The following is a 21,564-nucleotide window of genomic DNA, read 5'->3' as shown; positions in this document are numbered from 1 at the left end:
GAGGGGCCGGGGCCGCCGCGAAGCAATCCCCGAGTTACAGGGACGCTTTGGACAGGGAACACCGGCGGGAACCTCCGTGAGGGGCCGGGGCCGCCGCGAAGCAATCCCCGAGTTACAGGAACGCTTTGGACAGGGAACACCGGCGGGAACCTCCGTGAGGGGCCGGGGCCACCGCGAAGCAATCCCCGAGTTACAGGGACGCTTTGGACAGGGAACACCGGCGGGAACCTCCGTGAGGGGCCGGGGCCACCCCCGCCCGCCCCCAGCATCCCCTCGCTGCGATTGGCCCGACCGCACCCACCCGGCAGTAATCTCACTTCTGGTTGGCTCAAACTTCCGGGCCTCTTCGAGGAGCGAATAAGGCGCGGGCTTGTTTTCCTGTCCCAAGATGGCCGCGCTCAGTGGTGCTGCTGTGGAAGGGAATGGCGGGGAGTGAAGCCTGAGAGAGCGGGCCGGGGCCGCCAGCACGGAGGGGGATGAGGTGACGCCGCCATGGCGAGCGACGGGGGCAGGAAGCAGTTCTGGAAGCGGAGCGGCGCGAAGGTGCCGGGCAGGTGAGAGGGGCCGCGGAAGGTCGGTGTCGCGGGCCCCGGGACGGTGCCGGGCCGGCGGGGGCGGCTCTGCCCGCCCGGCTCCGCTGTGACCCAGCACCGCGTTCCTGCCCCCTCGGCCGCCCAGCACAACGGGACCTCGCGGCTCCTTGGGTGTCCCCTGCAGGGACCCTGTGCGGTCGGTCACTGCTCGCACCCGGGTCCCTTGTTATCCCAGCGCTCGGAGCCTTCCAGCGCTGGGCACCTCCTGTGGTCTGGCGGAGATCGCTGGTGGTCAGTTAGCGTTGGTTATAACTTGTGTCAGATGGGTTGTTAAATAATCTTCTGAATGTGCGTTCCCAGTCTGACATCATGGTTAAAGGAATTAATGTGATCTTGGGAATGTATTCTCCGGGATATTTTGAGTGGGCGACTGTGTTTGTAGTTCTCAGCAGTGCCAAGTTACGATGTTTTGAAACTTGATACAAGTTATGAGTTGTGATTTTTTTCGAAATACTTTGCAGGAAACTGCATTTTCTAGGTATAAAGACGTGTTTTCGTTTCTGATACGTATTTCAAAATATTGTCAATTTCTCAACTTTCTTCCTGAAGTGTGGACAGCAGACCAGTGGTTGTATTAGTGCAAAGAGCTACAAATGCATTCTCCCATTCAAGATTTTCCAGGGAATAGATCCATAAAGTCACATTAACTCTTTTTACTGTTACATCAGGCTGGGAATATGTATTCAGGTTATTATTTAACAATAACATTCTCTGGTCTCATCCCTAAATTGTTCTCACAGTACAGTTTTCTATATTTTTTTTGTAAGAATGATGTGTGCTTATGATTCTCAGGGAACAGTAACTCTGTACTTTATACCCTTTATGTGAATTCAGCAACCTAGTCCTGCTTGTCATTTACTCTCTTATATTTTCCTTTACCACTTACTCGGAGTGGTTTTGTTTCTTTAGTTACAAACTAACTTCTTCAGTCGTTCTTCTAAAATGTTTTCTTTGTAACTTTGCAGAATCTCTGGGCCTGGTAAAACACTTCTGGCCTTCTTGCTCAGGGTCTATAAATGTTAATTTGCAGGGAAGGGCAGGCTTGTGGAAAAACAAGGGCACTGTGGAGAATGTACTTTGATTTCTATTAATTTTTTTCACGACATGGAGAGGATTGTTGTTACTTTCTATTTGAGTGGATTTCCATTGCAGTTATTCACAGAGTGAGGAAAAGGCACGTTCTCTGTGCTCCGTGTGCCTGTGGAGAGGGTGGAGTGGAGTTCTGTGGAAAGGCTGGTGGGGTATTTATTTCCATGGAATCATATAAAAACTGTTCACAGCTTTGATAAACCACATTTTCAGTAGCCATTAGGGCTATTTTCACTGGTGTTAATGCTGCACTTGTTGTGAAAGTCTAAGTCTCTCTTCTAATCTGTTTTGACTGCAGTCTTTTTGGCTTGGTTTTATCTCAGGTGTCCTAAGGTTGGACTTATTTATCCTTATGGTCTGGAGATTGGTTTTGGTATGTCAGGAGGGTGTGTTTGTTCTATGTGAATTTTATTACAGGTTTAGGTAGATGTTAATGTTGCATATGATTTATTTCTCTTACAATTGCATTGTTTTGTAGAAATGATTTATATTATGAAGCCACATGGAAGTCTTGATGTGTCTTCTGTGGAATTTTTACTTACAAAATAGTTTTATACCCAATAACTTGAAGGTAATGAACTTTAAGTTTGTAGAGAGTTTTGGTTTTCACACAACAACAATGTTAGAGTTTAGTGGATAAGTCTGTCTTTGAAAGCTTGTTTCAAAGCATTCTTTTAATACTCCTGTGGCTATCCTGTCACCTTCTGCATTTTACTGTAGCTTTGTCATCTTTGTACTTTAGTAACAGTTAAGAATTGTCTGGTTGGATTTTGGCTGACAAGGTACATAGAAGATGCAATCTTTATAGATATTTCTTTGAGAATTTTGAATTTGTTTGCAAAAGATGAAGAAATGATGGATCTGAGAAAAGAATTTTTGTAGGTTCTTACTGCAGCATCTAACTTATTTCTTATTTTAATTCCTGGTTAGAAAAATAAAATAGCCTTAGCTTAGGTCTCACAAAGACTTCCTGTTTAGCAAATTTATGATTTTTACTAAATTACTTCTTAGTATGCACATCAATTACAGCTTCATTTAGTTTTTTGAAACAGAGAACTGTTGGAACATTTCACTTCTGTTTATTATTGACTATTTAATTTCTATTTTTTGTGATAATTCTTTCTTTTCCTATAGTATTCAACATGTGTATGGAGCTCAGCATCCACCTTTTGATCCATTATTGCATGGAACGTAAGTTAATCTACTATTTAAATATTCCTAGTACTTTGTGTCTCCTCTGTCCTCTTTTTTTTTTTCCCTGTTGGCTATAAAGCTCCATGTTAATCTTCCTTTTTCAATTTTTGTCATAATCCTGACTTCTCTGTTTTGACTTCTCCTTTGTGACTTCCTGATGGTTACCATATTTGCAGGAACAAATCAGCTCTTTCAGATCTTAACTAACATAGATTGCCAGCTGTTACTATTTATTTGTAATGCCTTATACATGGGATATTGTAGTGAAGTAAAAGAAATAGTGTGCAGAAGCTAGTGTTTGGTTGGAGGAACATCATGCTTTTACTAGATTTTTTTCAAGGACTGGTTTCAGATAGTACAAGAAATAAACATTCTAGTTAATTTTCAGATGATACAGAATTGAAGGCAGTTGAAGTGTGTGAGCCTAAGGGCAGAATTAAAAGAAATGAGATTAATTTGTTCAAAATACACAGGTATAAAGACCAGGTAAAAGAAATTGGAAGCTTATTACTTGAAGTGACAGAACTAGATCAAGACCTTGCTGTTTTAGACAGTGATGACGAGTCAGGTGAAAGTGTGTTGTAGCACCTGTTAGGGAAGGTACTCCCTGTAAGACATAACAGAAACGTTATAATTGGCACTATATGAGAACTGGGTAAGAACTTTTTCTGATTTGTAGTTCTGCTTACCTTGTCTTAACAGAAAAAAGAAAAAACTAGCCCAGGTGGAGAGACAGGGAGGTCAGAAATGATCTCAAGAACCCTCTTGGTGCAATTCTGTGCAAGATGACCCTGCTTGAGCAGGGAGTTTGGTGCAGATGACCATCTGTGATCCCTTCCCATCTTACCCATTCTATGAAAGCACAATTCAATTAATGGCAGTAACTTCTTAATTTTTTGGGAACAGGCTAAGAACCATCTCAGTTTTGTACCTCATTCAGCTCATTTCTGAAGTGAGATGTGATTCCTCTGCATTACTGTAAGTGACAACACGTGCCAGGCCAGGGAGGGATACTTGGTTCATATCTCATACTGCGTGTCGACAGAGGGGCAAAAGGTTGGCAGCTGATCAGGGTCCACTTAGGCTAGTAACTAGAAGAAATATCTTTCCTCTGAGAAGAGCAAAGTTCTGAAGGACATCCATGCTGGCATACCTGCATAGGGAGGGATGATAGATTTAATGAGTTTTAGGTGAGACTTGGTTTGTTTGACAGTGATTGTGTTACATGATTGCTTATGTTGACTTAAGAGTAGACCATGACTTGATTTCAGCACCTGTGCTGTTATGCAGCAATTGCATTGAAAGGGCTGAAATCTACAGAAGTAGATGAAGCAAGAACAGTACAGTGTGCTCTGTTTATTTTATAAGCTACTGTAGTAGTAATCCTTTCTTATGACTTTGGGGTTGGTCTTCTTTTTTGTCTGATTTTTTTTTTTTTTTTTTTAAGGAAAGAAAGATTTGTTTAGCTTCTATTCAAAGCAACAAAGTGTCAGTTTTTACAGCCCTTATTCTCAGATTTCTTCAGCTGAATGCAACATGGGTGGATATAGTGGCAACATGAACTTTTGGGGTTTGGTCCTACCCAGAGAGTTTTGTTTTCTTGCTAGTTTTCTAAATATTGTTTATTTATTTTTGAACAGCTTGATAAAACCAGGTTCAAAGCCACCTACAACTCCAGTGAAATTGAAGAAAGTCAGCACCTTCCAAGAATTTGAAAGTAACACAAGTGATGCTTGGGATCTCGGAGATGATGATGATGAACTCTTAGCAATAGCTGCTGAAAACTTAAATACAGAAGTGGTCATGGAAACAGCTCACAAAGTAATTCAGAATCACAGCAAGCTACAAGAACAGCATAAATTTCAGGAAGAACATCTACAGGAAGAAAATCAAGAGGAATTTGCACAGCTGAGTTCAGTTGCATGTGGTGATAATAGGCTTGTTAAATCAGTCAGTGAAGGTCATACATCCAGTTCATTAGGTATGTTGAAAAGTAAAAAAGATGTTGAAAGTTAAAGGATGAGAGCTCCCATATTTACCCCTGTAAGACAGTAAACCCTTCCCAACCCTTTATTAATATTTCAGGAGAATACTGTTTATCACAAGTGATTTGAGAGGAAGACTGCATGTCTTACTAAATTGTAATGCATGTGTGTGAGGGAAAAATAATTAAGCTTTTGGGGTTTTTTTTAGCCTTTAAAAAATCCAAATTTTTGGATTTTGGATTTGGAAGGAAGTTCCTCTATTGAATGTATTTTATTGGTTAAATGTGCCAAGATGTATGCAATTAATAGTAGTACTGTTATTGTGAAAAATGATAAATATATTATAATTAAAATATAAATAAAGTATATTGAAAAGCTGGGGAAAATCATGCAGGTGGACTGGGAGATTCACTCTCATGTGATCTGTTCCATAGTTTTACATAAGCTTTAAATTGCAATAATTTCAAGATTTCTCAGTGGTTTTTTATGTTTTTGTTTTTTTTTTAAGAATGTTGGAGACAATGAAAACAGCTTTTAGTAACACAGAGATTTTAGAAATCCATGAGCCTTGCTATTAATATGATCTCTAATTGATGTATTTTAATTGTGGACTACTACCCCAAAGAGAAATGCTCCTTCTGCTGAATCCAAGTAATTTGAAGTCCAAACTTCTGCTATACTTGAGTTTGTGTTTTTCAGAAACAGAATTCTGTTTTCAATTTTTCAAATTATATTCAAGGATTAGTAGCCTTCTCACTAGCTGAGGCTAACTGCTGTATTTCTTTTTCCCTTCAGATAATGCTAGTGAAAATTCTTCCATGCAGAGATCACAGTCACTGCCACAAACTTCCATACCTCCCTTGACAAGTGGAATAGCAGAGTTCAGCACCTCAGTTACTCCTGCATTAACTGAGAGAGAAGCGTCTCGATTAGACAAATTTAAGCAGCTCCTTGCTGGCCCAAATACAGATCTTGGTGAGTGTTTCACAGAGGACCTATGAATTACATCTAACTTATTCTTCAACTATAGAATTTTCCTGTTTAATGTACTGTCCTGTCATATGGTTTGGTTAGGATCTAATCCCTTCAACATTGAAAATGGATCTTACAAAAGAATAAAATTGAAAGTTTTTAGTAAGTGATTCTCTTATATCCTAATGCATCGGATGTTCAATGGCTTCTTGCTCTTTCTCACATTATTTCTTCCTACTAGACTAATCTCTGTAGAAAAAACTCCAAGGTATAATTAGCTGTGTTTATTGTTAATGCCTGATAATAGAACAGCTTGGTATATTAGCATGATTTTCATGCTTGGAAATAGATAGGAGCGAAAAACGATGAGGGATGTAAGTATTACTGCTCATCTACTCTGTGAGCCTGATTCTTCATGTTCACAGGCTGATACAGTAGTTGTGTGTCTCATCTGTGAATGCTGACAACAAGTCAATGAGAAAACAAATGTATTGTCAGATAACTTGACTGTTCCCTTTGTATACTGGATTTTAGCTGCTGAATAGTCAATACAAGTGCTGAGAGGGTATCACAGAATCAAATGGCTTTGTATCCCAAGTGAAAATCTGAAGCAGAATTAGTACACTGCGTTTGGAGAACTTGGTGATTAGGAGTTGAGGGCAAAATAGTGAGTAAAAAAAGTGTCTTTGAGGTAGACTATTCTGGAAGATATCTCCAGGAAACTTACAGAAAGAAGTAGAAATTGCATGTTTGCAGTTCTTGAATTGATTCTCTCCTGGCTGGTCATTGTCATGGGGCTTCTTCAATATAATGCAGTCCAAGTTGAGGCTTTTTTTCTTTTTCCCCTCTATGCTGTGTTGTATTGTCGGATTGATGCTGGGAAAGTACAGTTATGGAAACTATAATTGCATGAGATTGAGCATTTGAGTGAGTTATAGGATGTTCTTATGAAATGTAACTGTGAATAAAGGGGGGGTGTTAAAACATATCTTACATAAAATTGAAAATTATAATTAAATATTGCGTTTTAGCCCTTTGATCTAATGGATCTTATGACCTTTGTGATTGTGACTGACATGAAAACTCACAGCTTAAGAGTGTTGTGATGGTAGAAATCTTTGTTACATAAAGCTGAAGAGTTCAGTTTAAACCTATCCTTTTCACTTTTGCTGTCTAATAAGTTGGGAATGCTTTACTAGTAAATCAGGTTTATGAATTAAAGTGAAATAATTTTGGAAAAAAATTTCCACTATTATTAGGAGTGCAGTCACTCTGCCTGTGGTGAACTTAGTCAATGCTATTGAAACAAACTAGTTGTTTGTTTTTGGGTTTTTTTTTTTGCGATTGGACTTTATGAATCTCACACTGAAATACATGTAGGAAAGTAAAGTTTGAATATGTTTCCACGATATTAAAGTGTGCAAAATCCTAATAAGCTCTCAATATTATTTCATGTACAAACCACAAAATAATGCCTTTTCTGCATCTGTTTATAGGAATCTTGTAGTTTCTCTTGCTGTGCAAACTGATAATTACAGTTTGAAGTTGCGTGAATAGAATTTTATACCCATTTTTGATTTTTTGATGCAAATATTTTAACTTTTATATCTGTAATCTGTTCAATAATTCATATATCTAAATCTATCTAAAAGTAATGAATGGTTCTTTTTACTGAAAGAAATAAACTCATTATTAATGACATGCAAGCTCTTGATGATCATGCAACTCTCTTAGGAGTAAGATCATATGTGATAGTACAGCTTGGACTGTTGGTATATGTTAGGAAAAGTGTGTGTACACATATATACATATGCAAACATGTATATGCTTATTGCCCTATTCACAATTCATCAGAATTGGGTGTTTGCATGTCTGTATGCATTTTTGGAAGATGTTTGGTTTAGCTCTGTGCTACAATGGAGATTATGTTTAAATAGTATTCTTGATTGACAATGACAGTAGTAGCCTGGGAAAGTGTTGCAGATTGTGTGTGGTGAGTTTTTAAATTTGTTGTTGGGGTGTCTTTTGTGGTTTTTTTCCCCCCCCACCCTTGTTTTTCTTCAGAAAAGTACTGAAAATGTACTGAGGTAGAAATGAGGCAATAGGCTCCAAGCTAAAATTTGTGGTGAGTAAAATAGGGATAGGTGGCTATTCTGTTGCAGATGGTTTATCCTGTCTGTGTGTGTGTAGGGTGATGTGGTATGTGTGGGTGTGTTTTGTGTTAGAGCCACAAATAATTGGGCTTTGTTTGTCACAGTGAATTAAATTAGAAAGATGTGGAGACATTTTTGTAAATATTTCTCTTCATATCTGCAAGTATTAGGCTTGGTTTTGCTTGGAAGTAGAAGTATCAGAAGTATTTCTATTGTGTTTGTTTCCCTGGTATAGTTTTGCATATTATTGAAATAGATTATGTAACAAGTCCTTTCAAGGCAAAATAAAAATAAGTTACTCTGTGGAACTGTAGCCATATCATGCACATTTTCTCTTATCACAATGGGAGAAATCAGCATTGACTATGAGTACAAAGTAATGCAAATGATCTTGAAATCCTTTCAGTCACTCTTGAATTATCATTATCCTATAAAGATAGTGTAAAATGCAATTCTAGTCCTGTATGCCAATTAGAGGTGTGAAAAAGTGTGTTCTTTAATAAGAAAACTCTCAAAGACAGATTATGTGTATAAATTTGGAAGTGAAGCTTATTTTAGTCATTGGAAACCACGAACAGATTTTGGAGTTGGGTTTGTCCACAGGCTGGATACTTTGAACATGTGGAAATAGGTGGTTACTGCAAGAAATGTGGGCTGGTAGAAGAAGCCTATTGTAAGAAGCAGTTTGGTTGGATGGGGATTGAGGACTGAGCCCTGTCAGTTAGATCATAGGAGCATGGGTGCAGGTTCAGGAAGCAGAGGGGGGCTGTTGGTAGGATAGCTGAGTTCAGGAGGCAGCTATGGAATAGGCTGCAGGGTCTATTTGTCTGCACAGCTTCCCACTGCTGGCAGTTCATGCCAAGTTATTCAGCAAGAATAATTCACAGTAGTTTTGTGTAATCAACCTGTGTTTATGCTTGACTTGTAGTCAGTTTGCTGTAGACTTACTTAATTTCAGGCCTTGTCTTTCCTTGTAATGGCCCTTGCATTACTGAGTGAAGATGGGCTTGCAGAATCTTTTGCAAACAGTTGCTTGCTTTAAGAGGAGGGAACAGAACTTTAACAATGTAGTGTGGAGGGAGTATTTCTGAGAAAAATTTTTTCTTTCCTTCACTCCTTCACTGACCACTTTGTAAATATTAGAGGAACAGTACATCTATGTCTACTAGGTTTCTGAATAAAGTTTACTTCTTTTCATTAAACTTGTGTTTTTTTAGTGATCTTGTAAAATGTTTTAGGGAGCTCTTTACTGTGCAAGCACAATCTAAAGTGTTGATAAAAACTGACAAAGCAACCAATAAGTTGTTGCATACTTGCAACTTCAGCACAGCAGATGTATGATGGGTTTTTAATATCAGTTTACAAATTTGCTGATTAAACCACTTCTTTAACTCCTTCTTTAGCTTTAAATCAACTATTTTTCTGCTTTTTTACACATGTATGGCTAATGAGTATGTAATTGGATGTGAGAAACACATTTAAATAAATCAACAAGCAGTGGTAAGCTTGGTGTGCTGTGTTCTCTTGATTTAATAAACCTTCATAACATTGTAATCTGACATAACACATGTATTATTTCAGAGCCAAACCAACTAATTTCTTAAATTGTAAAATTGTTTTGCATGCTAGTGTCACTTTTTTTCCACCTAGTCATGGCAAATCCCAAACTGAATAAAATATATTGAAGTTTTAGCATACTACCTTGATAAAAATAGAAGGCCCTGTAAAGGCACCCATGAAAATTGTAAAGTATTCCCATCTTAAATTTACTTCAGCTTCTGTGTACTCTCAAGATCACTTTTCACTGTACTTTTTAAAAAACTCATCTTTCTCTTCATCCTTCTGACCAAGTCTCATAAAAGAAAATCTTTTCAGAGAGTACTACAAGATGAGTGCTGTCTTAGCTAGTGCTTTGCTGTGAAAGTAGTGGATAATGTTGTGAAGTTTTACAGAACATCTAAAGAATAGCTGTACTTTTGATTAATCTAATGGTGGGAAAAATTGATTACAGAATTTTACAGGAGTTAAAAAAGTTGTAACCTCAGATTATTTCATAACAATAGCTGGTTGTCTCTGTGTACTATAGTAAAAGAATGCAAGAGTGGTTCTCTAGAGATTAAATTCAGGAAGGAAAGGTTAGATGTCTCTTTTTCCCATCACAATGGTCTTCTGTATTGTTGCAGCATCTTGAAAAGTAGGATTTTCCTATTCATGGTCACATCCATTCTAGATTTATATTAAACCTGATCTAACATAGTAATTACCTTTTCTTTCACTTATGGCTCATAAATCTAGTATTCTGTAACAGCAGTTTGTTATGTCCTGTAAAATTGCTTGCCAAACTGGTGCTATTGAAAAGTTTCAATAACTTTACAAAATGCATTAATTGAAATGAACTTGATTAATTTTGTTCCCAGCTTCATTAATTTATCTGCTCTGAGCTACACTGTGATTTATCTCTGTGCTCCTAGTACATCCATGCCATTTAGAATTTTAATGCCCCCTGCAGCTGTGAATTACTTGTAGTTGATCATGTGAGTAACTATTCTTCTTTCAGCATGTTGATATATAGTATAAAGTTAACGTGTGTCCTACTGCTGCTTCATGTGATGTGCCATTAGTCATATCTGTCTTTTCAAATTGTTATCACCAAAAGGTATCCTCTCTGATTTTTGTTCTGTTCTAGTTAGCTTTTTATCTGCAAAATATGCTTTCCTGTTTAGCTAATAAAAAATTAATAAAAAAGGGCAGTATTCTCCCAGTAGACTTTGTAACATCTTTTTTTATTAATTCAGAGTCTTCTGAAAAAAATGAGTGCTAAATATCCATTATTTATTCCTTTTTTTAGTTACTTTTTTGCAGGATTAGTACTTTGTCTTCCTATTTGCTGTGGGTTGGTCTCATAACTTGTATTTTCATTGAATGGTAAGCATTTATTCTGATTACTGCTCTAGTGAAATATTTTTGTGTAAGGATATTAATTAATGATTTTTCATTGTAACTAGATGATAATGGATTCTTGAAACAATTTTGAGAAGATCTTGCATAGTTTTTTTTCTTCAGGATGTATTGCTCTTCTTTTGTTAAGATACTAGATTGACATAGTTGCAGATGTGTGCTGATTCTAGTGATTGCTCCAGTCCAGCTGCAGGACCTTCCACTTGCCCTTGTTGAACTTCATGGGGTTTGCCTGGGCCCTCCTCTTAAGCCCATCCAAGTCTCCCTCTGCCAGTTTACTGAGTGTGCACTTGGTGCCTCTCTGTGGTGTTGAGGGAGATACTAAATGGCATTGGCCCTGGTGGGGACCTTTGTGGGACACCACTTGTTACTGGTTTCCCCTTGGAGCTGAGCTATTGACTGTAACTCTTGGAACTGAGCTATTGGCTGTAACCCTTCGGATAAAGAGCTGACTGAATGTCTGTATCTAGCACCCATCCTTCAACAATCTCTCTAGTTTTAGTGGCAAGGATGGGGGACTATATCAAAGGCCTTACAGAAGAACTGTAGTTTAATTGCAGACTAATGTTATCTTTTAACAAGGATTAGTTAATTTTGACTTGAGTGAAGACTCCTTAATGTTATGTGTTCCAACCTATCGTTGAATTAAGATTTTATTGAGGATAAAAGAGTAAGACTGAACAGGTGCAGCTCCTATTAACAAAGAGGATAACCTTCTCAGTTCTGAAAAAGCAGCCTGTAACCTTAAACTTTCCCCCTTTTTTTTTTTTTTTTTTTTTTTTGGTCAAGAGTTTTGGTATTCAAGTATGACTCAAATTAATAGATGGATAAGAGGCATTGTGAACTACACAGATGAGCCAAGTTCTGAGGTTCTGGACTTTTTGCCTATAAATCAAAGATCTGTGTGATTTTTGTTAGTATGAAAATAGCTTAGAGAGTAGGCTGTTTCTTTTTGTGTGGACATCCACAGAGAGCATTTCAGGTTAAAACCATTGATCTGCTTAAAAAGTATGCGCTTAGCACAATCCTTAAAACTTCCATGTTATACTCATTGCTCTATTAACAAAGAGTGGAGTTCTATACTATGTCTTTTTCCAAGTGGATTTGGCTGTAGAGCATTACAGTGGGACCCCTAAGGTCAGCTGATGTGAAGGGATTACTGTTAAAAAAGAAAAATCACTAACTTATTCAGATTCCTGTGTACACACAGGTACTTGCCTTGGTAGTTATGACTAACTGATCATTAAAGAAAAAAAAAAAGGAATTAGACAGCATTCCACTCCAAATTGCAAGATTGATTAATTAAAAGGGGTTTTTTTGTGTAATTATCCCTTCCTTGCATCATGAAAGCTTTGAATTGTGAAATCTGTATTATCCAGTAAAATAGATGTGTATTCTCTCTTGAAGTCATAGGCCGAGGGAGCAGCTTTGCCTCTTTCCATGATGTCTTGCAGACTTTGTGGCAGGGGAGGGACTTATCAGGAATGTCACCAACAAGACTACTGAGAACTCTGACCATGCTCTGTGTCCCAAAGCTTTTGAACATCAAGATTAGCAATGTACATGTTCTAATGAGTGGCACATACAGCTTGTAGGTCAGCTTATGAAGGCTCAAGGAAGTGTAATTAATCCTTTAGGTGCTCTTGCCAACTTCTCTTTACTGTTGATAAAGTAGGAACATAAGTCATTGTTACTTCCTTAGTAGCATGCCCAGAACTAGAAGATGTACATAAAACATGGGAAGGTAAACACAGTTGAGCAAGTTTCACTGTGTGTGTCTGTGCTATGCTGCCTCCCTGAAGCAGATTATTGGTTAGGTATGCTCTCTCTGTGTGTTTTAGCCGTAATGGACAGCTACTCTGGGTGTTATGTATGTTTGCAGTTAACCTCTAATCCACATAAGTTTTTCTCAGTTAGGGGCTAGCCTTACAGAGGAATTTAATATAATAGAACCTAATGTAAAGCTAGACTAAAATAATACTTGCAGTGCAACGACTGGAGTAAAGACTCAAAATTTAATCAGCCAGAGCTGCCTTTTTTTTTTCTCACCAAACATTCAGAATAGGGTTTAGAAGCTTTTCTCTTAGTTGTACCTGAAAAGTTAGAAACTGTTTCAATGGCATTAATGTAAAAATAAAAGCAGTTGATGATGCAAAGAAATTTAATGTTTTGGGAGAACTATGAAAAACATCTGCTGCTGTTACAGTTGTTCTCTATTACTTGTTGTTTCCATCACTAGCTTCATATCTTGCAGATCTTTTTTCAGTAATCTTCTTTTTGCCTTAGTTTTCCTAATCAGTTGCTTTCTTGTATGATGTAACATCAACCTCGTCTGCTTCTGACTTTTTATGTGAAGTAGCAGACAAGATGTACTTTCAGAGTCTTTTCTAGCAAAGGATCTGAAAAGGCTCTTACCCTGTATTTACAAAGGTGGATTGGACTTTATTTCCTGTTTCTGCAGCATTCAGAATAACTCTTTGTTCCATTGAGAAGATTAAGGGCAGTGTTTGATTAAAAAAAAAAAAATTAATGAAGTGCCTAACAGAGCTATTTTTCATTTTGAAAACCAGTTGCTGTGGTTGCCATAGTAATAACAAGGCCACTATTAAAGCTATTTTCTATATGTACTGCCTGTTTTATAACGTGCTGTTGGGGGAGCTGCAGTTCTGTGCATCTGTGCATTTGAAAAAATTTTCCAGCTTTGTATAGTTAAAATATCCAAGGAATTTGTTATAGGAACATAAACCATGTAAATCTAGTTTATCATATCTATCATGGAGTTGCTCATGCAGGCCATCACTTCATATAGCCATTTATAGTAATCTAGTGAAATAACAGCTATATCAGAAATGAATAATACATACATCATATGTATTAATAGTATTATTAGTATATAATTTAATAATACAGATAAATTTTGAATTCCTTCAATATTTCTTATTTTTTTATATATTTATAATGGATAGAGTGATTAGCTTGTAGTTCCAAGAAAAATACTTGTAGACTGGGTTGTTTGCCCTCATGTGTTTTAGGTATAGTGGGTAATCACTCCAGTAATTGCTTGTACAGTTGAAAGCTGGTAAACTAATGACATGTTTTCTTTGTAAAATTCCCCATGAAATATTTATGGACTATGAGAAGTCGTTGAATCTGAATGCAGTAAAAGAATACTCCTAAGACTGCTGTTAGAACAATTGCTTTAAACTTTTTCTTCCTCAGGGACAGGAAATGTATCTGTAAATTTATTGTAGTATACCAGATAAAACAATTTTTTCAAAAATTAAATTAATCATATTAATTTGAAGCATTTTTATATGTTATACCTTCATAATAAGATATTGTAAAGCAACAATGTTTCTGTGAAAAGTAACTTGTCTTCTAAGCAGAAGTGATAGTTGGCTGGTGTGAGCAAGTTCAGATGCTTTCTGTCCAAAATCTGTGGGGATTTATAAATTCTTTCATACTCATTGGTCACAGAATTATGTCAAATAATGAGGCAGCTAAAAACAGAGTAACAATTGGGTTTTAAACTGCTTCTTCAGAAAGTATCCTTTTGGTTTGGGACAGAGTTTGCAGATAGGGTTTTACAGATACTCTTTTTGGATCTGCCTAATTTCAGCTGGTTCTTTGCTCACACTTCAAACAAGTGATCATGTCTGTAATTAGAATGTTTGCAAATGCTCACTTTCAAAACAATTGTTCTGGGAAGTTTAGGAAAATATTAATTGTATTGAAGCAAGAATATTTTTGCAGTACGATCTTGATTGAAAATGTGTCTGATTTGTAGGTGCTATTAAAACTTTTGTAGAAAGTCTGTGCTTGGAAACATGCTCAGCAACTCAAAACTGGGATGTCTGATTCCTTGGGAAATCTACAAGGGGAGGGAGTTGCTCTAATGACAATTCATTGAAGCTACTCTTTGACTAGGGAGAATGTAACATTACAGCTAATGAAAAATAGTTTAATAACTAAAATACTTAATTCATAGAGTAGTTTGGTTCAGAAGGGACCTTCAAGCAATCTAGTTCAACACCCCTGCAATTAGCAGGGACATATTCTCAACTAGATCAGGTTGCTTTGAGACCCTCACCCAGAATGTTTCCAAAGATGGGACATTCACAACTTCTCTGGGTAACCTGTTCCAGTGTTTCACCGTCTTCACTGTAAAAAAATTTCTTCCTTGTATCTAGTCTAAAGCCAAACTCTTTCAGATGTAAACCATTACCTCATATCATATCAATACAGACTTAAACAAAAAAATCTGTCCCCATCTTTCTTATAAGTTCCTTTTAAGTATTGAAAGGCCACAACAATGTCTGCTCAGAGCCTCCTCATTTTCAGGCTGAACAGTCCCAACTATCTGAGCCTTTCCTCATAGGAGAGGTGGTCCAGCTATTCTTGATGCTACAAGCCAAACAATATTAAGATAACAAAACTTTGCTTCCTTTAATGAAGGGCCTTCATGGTGCAAGTATAGCAAGATGCACATGTAATATAGGACCCTGACAATTTTATTAGTTTAACACATTAGCATACTTAACAGAAATCATCCAATTACAGAAACAGTTAAGTAACCCCCTCTTTTGGTTCTGCTCTCCACTGAAGCTGCCTTTAGCTTCTAACCCCACATTTATTATGTCTACAATATAAAGAGAAAATAGAGATGTTCGTGGCTCACACTATAGAGGCAAGACTGAATAAGATTCCAGGAAGGTTAGCTTATTGCTCTAAAATTTAGGTTATGGAGTAGGAAAAGTAATATAGTTAGTTAAGGAGCTATATAACTATGTAATAGAAGTCTACAGAGCTACAACTATATAGAAAATGTATAAAACCCAAAAAATCTTTTTGGCATTGCAGCCCCTTGACCATCTTCATAGCTCTCTGGGCTATGCCTTTCTTTTACTGAGAACTCTAGAGCTGGATGCCTCCATGCCCACGGGAGGTCTCACCAAAGTGTGGTAGAGAGGGAGAATTACCTCCCTTGACCTGCTGGCCATGGTGCTTTTGATGCAGCCCAGGACACGTTTGGCTTTTCCACCTGTCCAGCCTCTTATCCACAAGTCCTTCTCCCATTTTTATTGCCCTAATCCCTCCATCCCCTGGCCTGCGTTGATAACTGGTGGGTTGCCCCAACCTAGGTGCAGGACCTTTCACTTGTCCTTGTTAAACCTGATGAGATTTCCATGATCCTACTTGTCCAAGTCCCTCTGGATGGCATCCCAGCCCATCTTACAGACTAACAGAGACGTTTGCTGTAAAATTTAGCTATGTGTGTCTAGTAAAATGCACACATACTTAATGTATTTTAATAGCAGTATTAGCATTTAGCTCCTCTAAGTCTTTTATATGTGTATAAAATGGTACTCTTGTGTATATGCTTCAATTTTTTCTTCTCTACACCAGAAGCATTTTTGTTTCATGTTATAGTAGTGTTAGACTAAGTCTTCCAGGAGCAACTTTTGTCCTGCTGCTGTAATTGTTGTTGGAAAGGACAGGGTCCATTGTTTTCTTTCTTCTTGTTTTGGTGATGAACCATAAGAGGAAAGCATAATGTGAGTTGATACTTTAGCAGTAGTGTCATGCAAGGGTCAGACGTGTGTGTGCTTTTGGGAGTTGCTACTACACCTGATAAGAATTGTTGCATAATCCCTTTGAGTTTTACTCTCTGCTCTTTGTCACTGGCAAAATAGTAGTTAAGCTCACTGTAGTGAAAAGTTAGGGCCAGAATTTTATCTGTTTTTTTTGATTAATCTTGAGATCCTGGAATTTTGGAAGACTGTGATATAGGGCAGCAGTCAGTGTGAAGACACAATTATCACATACCCAGGGCTAATGGTTTGTGATGGAATTGACTTAACTCTCAGATGTGCAATCATCTGTCTAACAGTTCTTGGTCCTGAAAGCAATTACTGTACCACTTATGAAAGCAAAACTAGAAACTAAAGCCTTGAGAAAGTTCAGAAGGATGGCATGACAACAGAGCAGAGGAGATTATTAAATATGATAGAAGGTTATTAAATGCAATCCAAAAGGTAAAGTTTTGTGTCAAATAAGGAGAGCAGAGCAGAATATGAATCCTGTCAGGCCAAATGAATGGAAGCATTTCTAAAAGAGAGTTTGAGAAACAACTTAGAAACATATAAAAACTAGTTTTAAACTAGTTTTTCTCAGATATATTGGTAGAAGGAACATAGCCAAAGATTTTGTAGGCCCAGCAGACAATCTAGATGTGAAAAGAGCTCCCAGATAGGATAAGGCAGTGGCAGAGCAACATAAGTAATTATTTGTGTTCAGCATGGAAGAATGCAGGGACCTATTCACTCTCAAGTCCTACATGATGCATAGAGAATCTGTTTCAAATAAGTGTTACACTGTAAAAAAAAAAAGATAATTTGTCTTTGGTTTTTACTTCCATATCCAGTGCTGAGATTTCCTCCCAGAAAGAGCAGTCCTTTTGAACCTACTCCTGTAGCGTGTGTTATTGTTTGGAATACATGATAGAAAACATATGTTCATTGCAGAATAGTATCAGGAGGGGAGGGAGGGAAAATAAGCTGTGTTCCAGTTTGCTTGTGTGTTTCCTATCTTTTGCCTTAAATGAGTTACTTAAAAGTAAGTGGAATTTTTGTAGAGTGATTTGGGATGGTCTGCCACTCATTTAATCACTTAGTTCACTTTTCTGATTGTGACAGTGGATCCGCGTATTTTCCTTTTTTGTACTTTTTTTTTCTTCTTTACATTGGCTGTTAGAGGTTGGTATGGTTGTTTGGGCATGGGTTCCTATTGAGTCAAGTTAAGGGTGGAGCAAAAAAATGGAAAGGTGGAAGATTAGAGTGCTTTGGTGAGTATAGAGTTGAGAATGGACAATTGTGTTACTAGGAGATAATAAAAGTAGTTGTGGAGTTACAGTTTTTTCAATATATTTACAAAAGAAGATCAAAAAATGGGAAACAAGGTTTCTGGGGTTCCTGTTGGGCAGGATGATCACAGCTGCAGTATGGCAATAAAATAAAATCATTTCAGATGCTTATTGCATCTTTTTACCATTGAATCATTGTGTTTGTAGTGACAGCATACTTATAATGAAGTGTTTTTGTTGTGCCAGCCTGTGACTTTTTGAATTTCTGTCTTAATCTGTATTTATAGTATGTACAAGTTCTGCTTTCATTGTTTCTTTGAGACTTTGGTTCACCCTAGTAGTCTAGTAGTGTCATATTTTTCTAATGTTACTGATCCTTTGGTCATTTTTTTTTCTTCCAATGCCTCATAGCTCCTTGAGATGAAGGATAAGGGAGAAATTTATTGTGAACTGTGAAATTTCTTGGGGTCATGTGTATAAGCATGGTTTTGTGCTTTTTTCATTCATGCATATTTAGTGTGCAGAAGTACTGTGAACTTCTTAATGTTTTCTGAAAGCATATACTGCTGCTCCTTATTTTGTTTAGATCTTAACAATATTGCAAGTGTTTTCACCTGCTTTGATACATTGTATTCCTTTCATATGTATCTCAAAAATACTTGGATGAATGATACATTTACTAGTAAGTTGCCAACTGCGAGGATATAAGGCATGTGTACCAAAAAGTAATGCTGAGAAATGTTCCAGAGAGTTACCTTATCACACTAAGTACCTATTACCATAGGTGTCCTTATGGATAGCAGTTATCCAGTATTTTACTGATTCATTAGGACTGCCCTATATTTCTGTATTTACTAAGAAGACCATTGCTGTAAACACTTTCTTGCTTCTCATGAAACCATTGTGTTTTAATAGATGAATTGCGAAAATTGAGTTGGTCTGGCATTCCCAAACGGGTTCGTCCAATTGCATGGAAGCTTCTTTCAGTAAGTTGTATTCTTTTTTATTATTCTTCCTCTGCATTTAGTACTAATAGCTTTTTCAAGCTTTGCAAATGATTTTGCATGAATTGTAATCCATCAGTGATGGTTGGAAATGTGTTTTGTGCTGAATTGTAATGGAACTTATGTTCTTTTACTCAATTTCAAGATTAATCTATCAAATTGAAAGGGGGGGATGAGAAGTAGTAGTTAATCATGCCAGTTGTGTGTCTTTATTTTTCAGCCTGACTTTCTATGAAAGAAAAGCTTGTGATAACAGTGGCTTCTTTCAACCAGTTTTGATGGAATGGTGGAGAGTTCAGAGACAAGTATATTCTTAACAGTTTTCTTGAAAATAGACACATAGTAGTGGAAGCAAAGACCATCAGAGTCCTATGAAAGACTTCATTCTGACTTCACATTTAAAGTAACTGCAAGAAAGGATTAACACTGTAGTGAGGAAATGCAGTGATAGTATCTATAGGTTTTTTGGCTGATTCTTCTATAGTGCTTTATGATGAACAACTCTGAGCCACTGTGTCAATTTTGTTGTGACATTGGCTCTCCTGATGTCAGGCCTGTGAGGTAGTTCAGAGAGACAACTTCATTAAAAAGCTAATCACTTTTTTGTGGTGTGAGTTTTTGGGTGGCTGAGCACTCAGACTTTTCCCCTTGGCCAGAGGGTTTTGCAATGGCTGTAGCTTGAGAGTAAGTTGTCTGAAGCACCATGGAGGTGTTTCAGTTGGGCATCACAGAGAAGCTTGTGGGAATATGTGATTCACTGAGTTTGGTGTTACAGAACAGAACTTTTTTCATCTTGCTGTTTGCACTGTGTTTAAAAAGGTTCTTCTGCAAAAATACAGTTTATTCTTCATAGAGGCATTTTTCATGTCAATCTTTTCATCTATAATGCTTGTAATGACAAACAGTTAAGCATTTTAGCTGTTGTTTGTCTGCTTTTGGTTGGGAGAAGGCTTATGAGGATGTTTGTATTAAAAAGAAGCAGAACTCTCGTGATGTCTACTCTCCAGAGGCTGTGAAAGACACTTTCTCAGCAAATCTTCATGCATTTAAGAACTGTTTAAAATTCTGAATTATACACACACACACACCAGTTTAGCTCTATCGAATTTTTCAGAGAGTAGACTTAAATAGCTTTGCTTTTTATAGAATAATTCTGTAGGGAATGCAAAGTATTTACTTCAGATTGACACTGATTTCCAGTGACTGAAAGAGAACTCTCCTGCTGATGAGTTCTACTATGTTTGCAGCTTAGTTCCTTCTAATGCTAAATGCAGATGCAACTTAATGGTGGATATTCAAATATCCTGCTGTAATTGAAATTAAACATGGAGCTTGCAATTTATTTTAGTTTTGTTTCCCAACTTATATGTGATTTTGGTAGTAAAAAAGGCATTTTTTTTCTTTGAAGTTTAGGATGTCTGTTTTAAAATACTAAAAGTAAGAAAAATTATGGCTAACTCCAAGTTGACTTTGAGACATAGTAAGGGAAAACATAAGCATGTTTCAATTTTTTATTCAGAAGACTGATACTGAGGTTTAGGGAGCTAGAATTATGCAAATTATAAAAATGTAAAATGAACTGACTCCTCAGAGCATAGCCTTCCAGGAGCTTTAACTTAATTCCATAAGTTGATTTTAATTTAGTATTCTGGGTCTAGAAAAATGCCCAAGTGAACTCCTGTTCTCTTGTTCTATTGCTTTAACAACTCTAATTCAGGATCTACTTATGTTCAATTTGCAACTTCATCTTGCCATACCTCTGCAAAAACCTGCTTACAGATGGCTTTTTTTTATTTTAGCAATTAAGTGGATTTTTTTTTTTGAGTAAGATCTACAAAACTCTGTCTTGTTTGTTTGTTTTTTCTGCCTCCAAATGGCAGTATTTTGAAAATTCTTAGCTTTTCTTGAGTAAGTCCTGCTGTGATTTCTTTTCTATTATGTGGTCCTCATTTAGTATATTTTGGAAACCCAAAAATGAGTTATTTAGTAATCATTACATTTCTATATTGTAAGGCAGCATTTTTTTTCATCTTTTTTCCCAAGAGGGAAAGAGAAATGATTTCAGTTTTTATGGTCATATGCTTTTTTTCTGATGGTAACCTAATAGTGACCTACTGTTAATGTCCCAGGTAAGGGGGAGTAATGATGGTAATCCCTGGAAGTGTTTAAAGCCAGGTTGGATGGAGCTCTGAGCAACCTGGTCTAGTGGGTGTTGGAACTAGATGATCTTTAATGTCCTTACCAACACAAACCATTTTATGATTATATACAGTGCAACAGGAACTCCTGGGGAAAAAAGTGTTCGTAAAAATTAAGTGATATTTTGATTGAAGATGAGTTGCAATACTAAAAACAACCATAAAACTGAAGAAACCAAAGTATAGTTATGGTTTTAGTGTGTGTGTGTTTCACAAATATTCAAAAGTCTTCTAAAAAGCCCAAACAATTTCTTTCAGGGAGCCCTTTATGTTTGGTGATACCTGAGTCAGATGATTGTCTTGTTTGTAAAACTGGCATAGAAATTGGAATTTTAAAAATACAATTTAAGAAACTGATGACTTGATATTTGTTTTAGTCAGCTGGTTGATCATGTTAACAAGTATTTGATGAAAACAGTTTTTCAATATGATTCTCTGTTGATATTATGCATGTCTACTGGTAACAATATATTAAAAGAAAATACATGATCAATTTTTAAAATATAGCAAAAATGTTAAGTACACTGTACCTAAACAGCAAGAACAACTATAGAGG

The 21,564-nt window shown here is 37.0% G+C and overlaps 1 protein-coding gene across 2 annotated transcripts in view; it reads left to right on the top strand.

Moving 5' to 3' along the window:
* The first annotated feature begins 366 nt into the window (after positions 1 to 366).
* Positions 367 to 21,564, top strand: part of TBC1D22A (TBC1 domain family member 22A) — a 131,433-nt gene continuing 110,235 nt past the window's right edge. The window contains exons 1-5 of one of the 2 annotated variants that reach the window (XM_056513655.1): positions 367 to 554; positions 2,817 to 2,873; positions 4,517 to 4,857; positions 5,657 to 5,836; positions 18,722 to 18,792. In XM_056513655.1, coding sequence (XP_056369630.1) covers positions 493 to 554; positions 2,817 to 2,873; positions 4,517 to 4,857; positions 5,657 to 5,836; positions 18,722 to 18,792 — 711 coding nt within the window. In that variant the 5' untranslated portion in view covers positions 367 to 492. The remainder of the gene's footprint in view (positions 555 to 2,816; positions 2,874 to 4,516; positions 4,858 to 5,656; positions 5,837 to 18,721; positions 18,793 to 21,564) is intronic. The other variant, XM_056513647.1, reaches the window with a different exon arrangement.

Source organism: Oenanthe melanoleuca, chromosome 1A, assembly GCF_029582105.1.
Source record: "Oenanthe melanoleuca isolate GR-GAL-2019-014 chromosome 1A, OMel1.0, whole genome shotgun sequence".
In the NCBI taxonomy this organism is placed as follows: domain Eukaryota; kingdom Metazoa; phylum Chordata; class Aves; order Passeriformes; family Muscicapidae; genus Oenanthe; species Oenanthe melanoleuca.
Note: the sequence above shows the minus strand (reverse complement) of the source record. Positions and strands in the feature narration are given on the sequence as shown.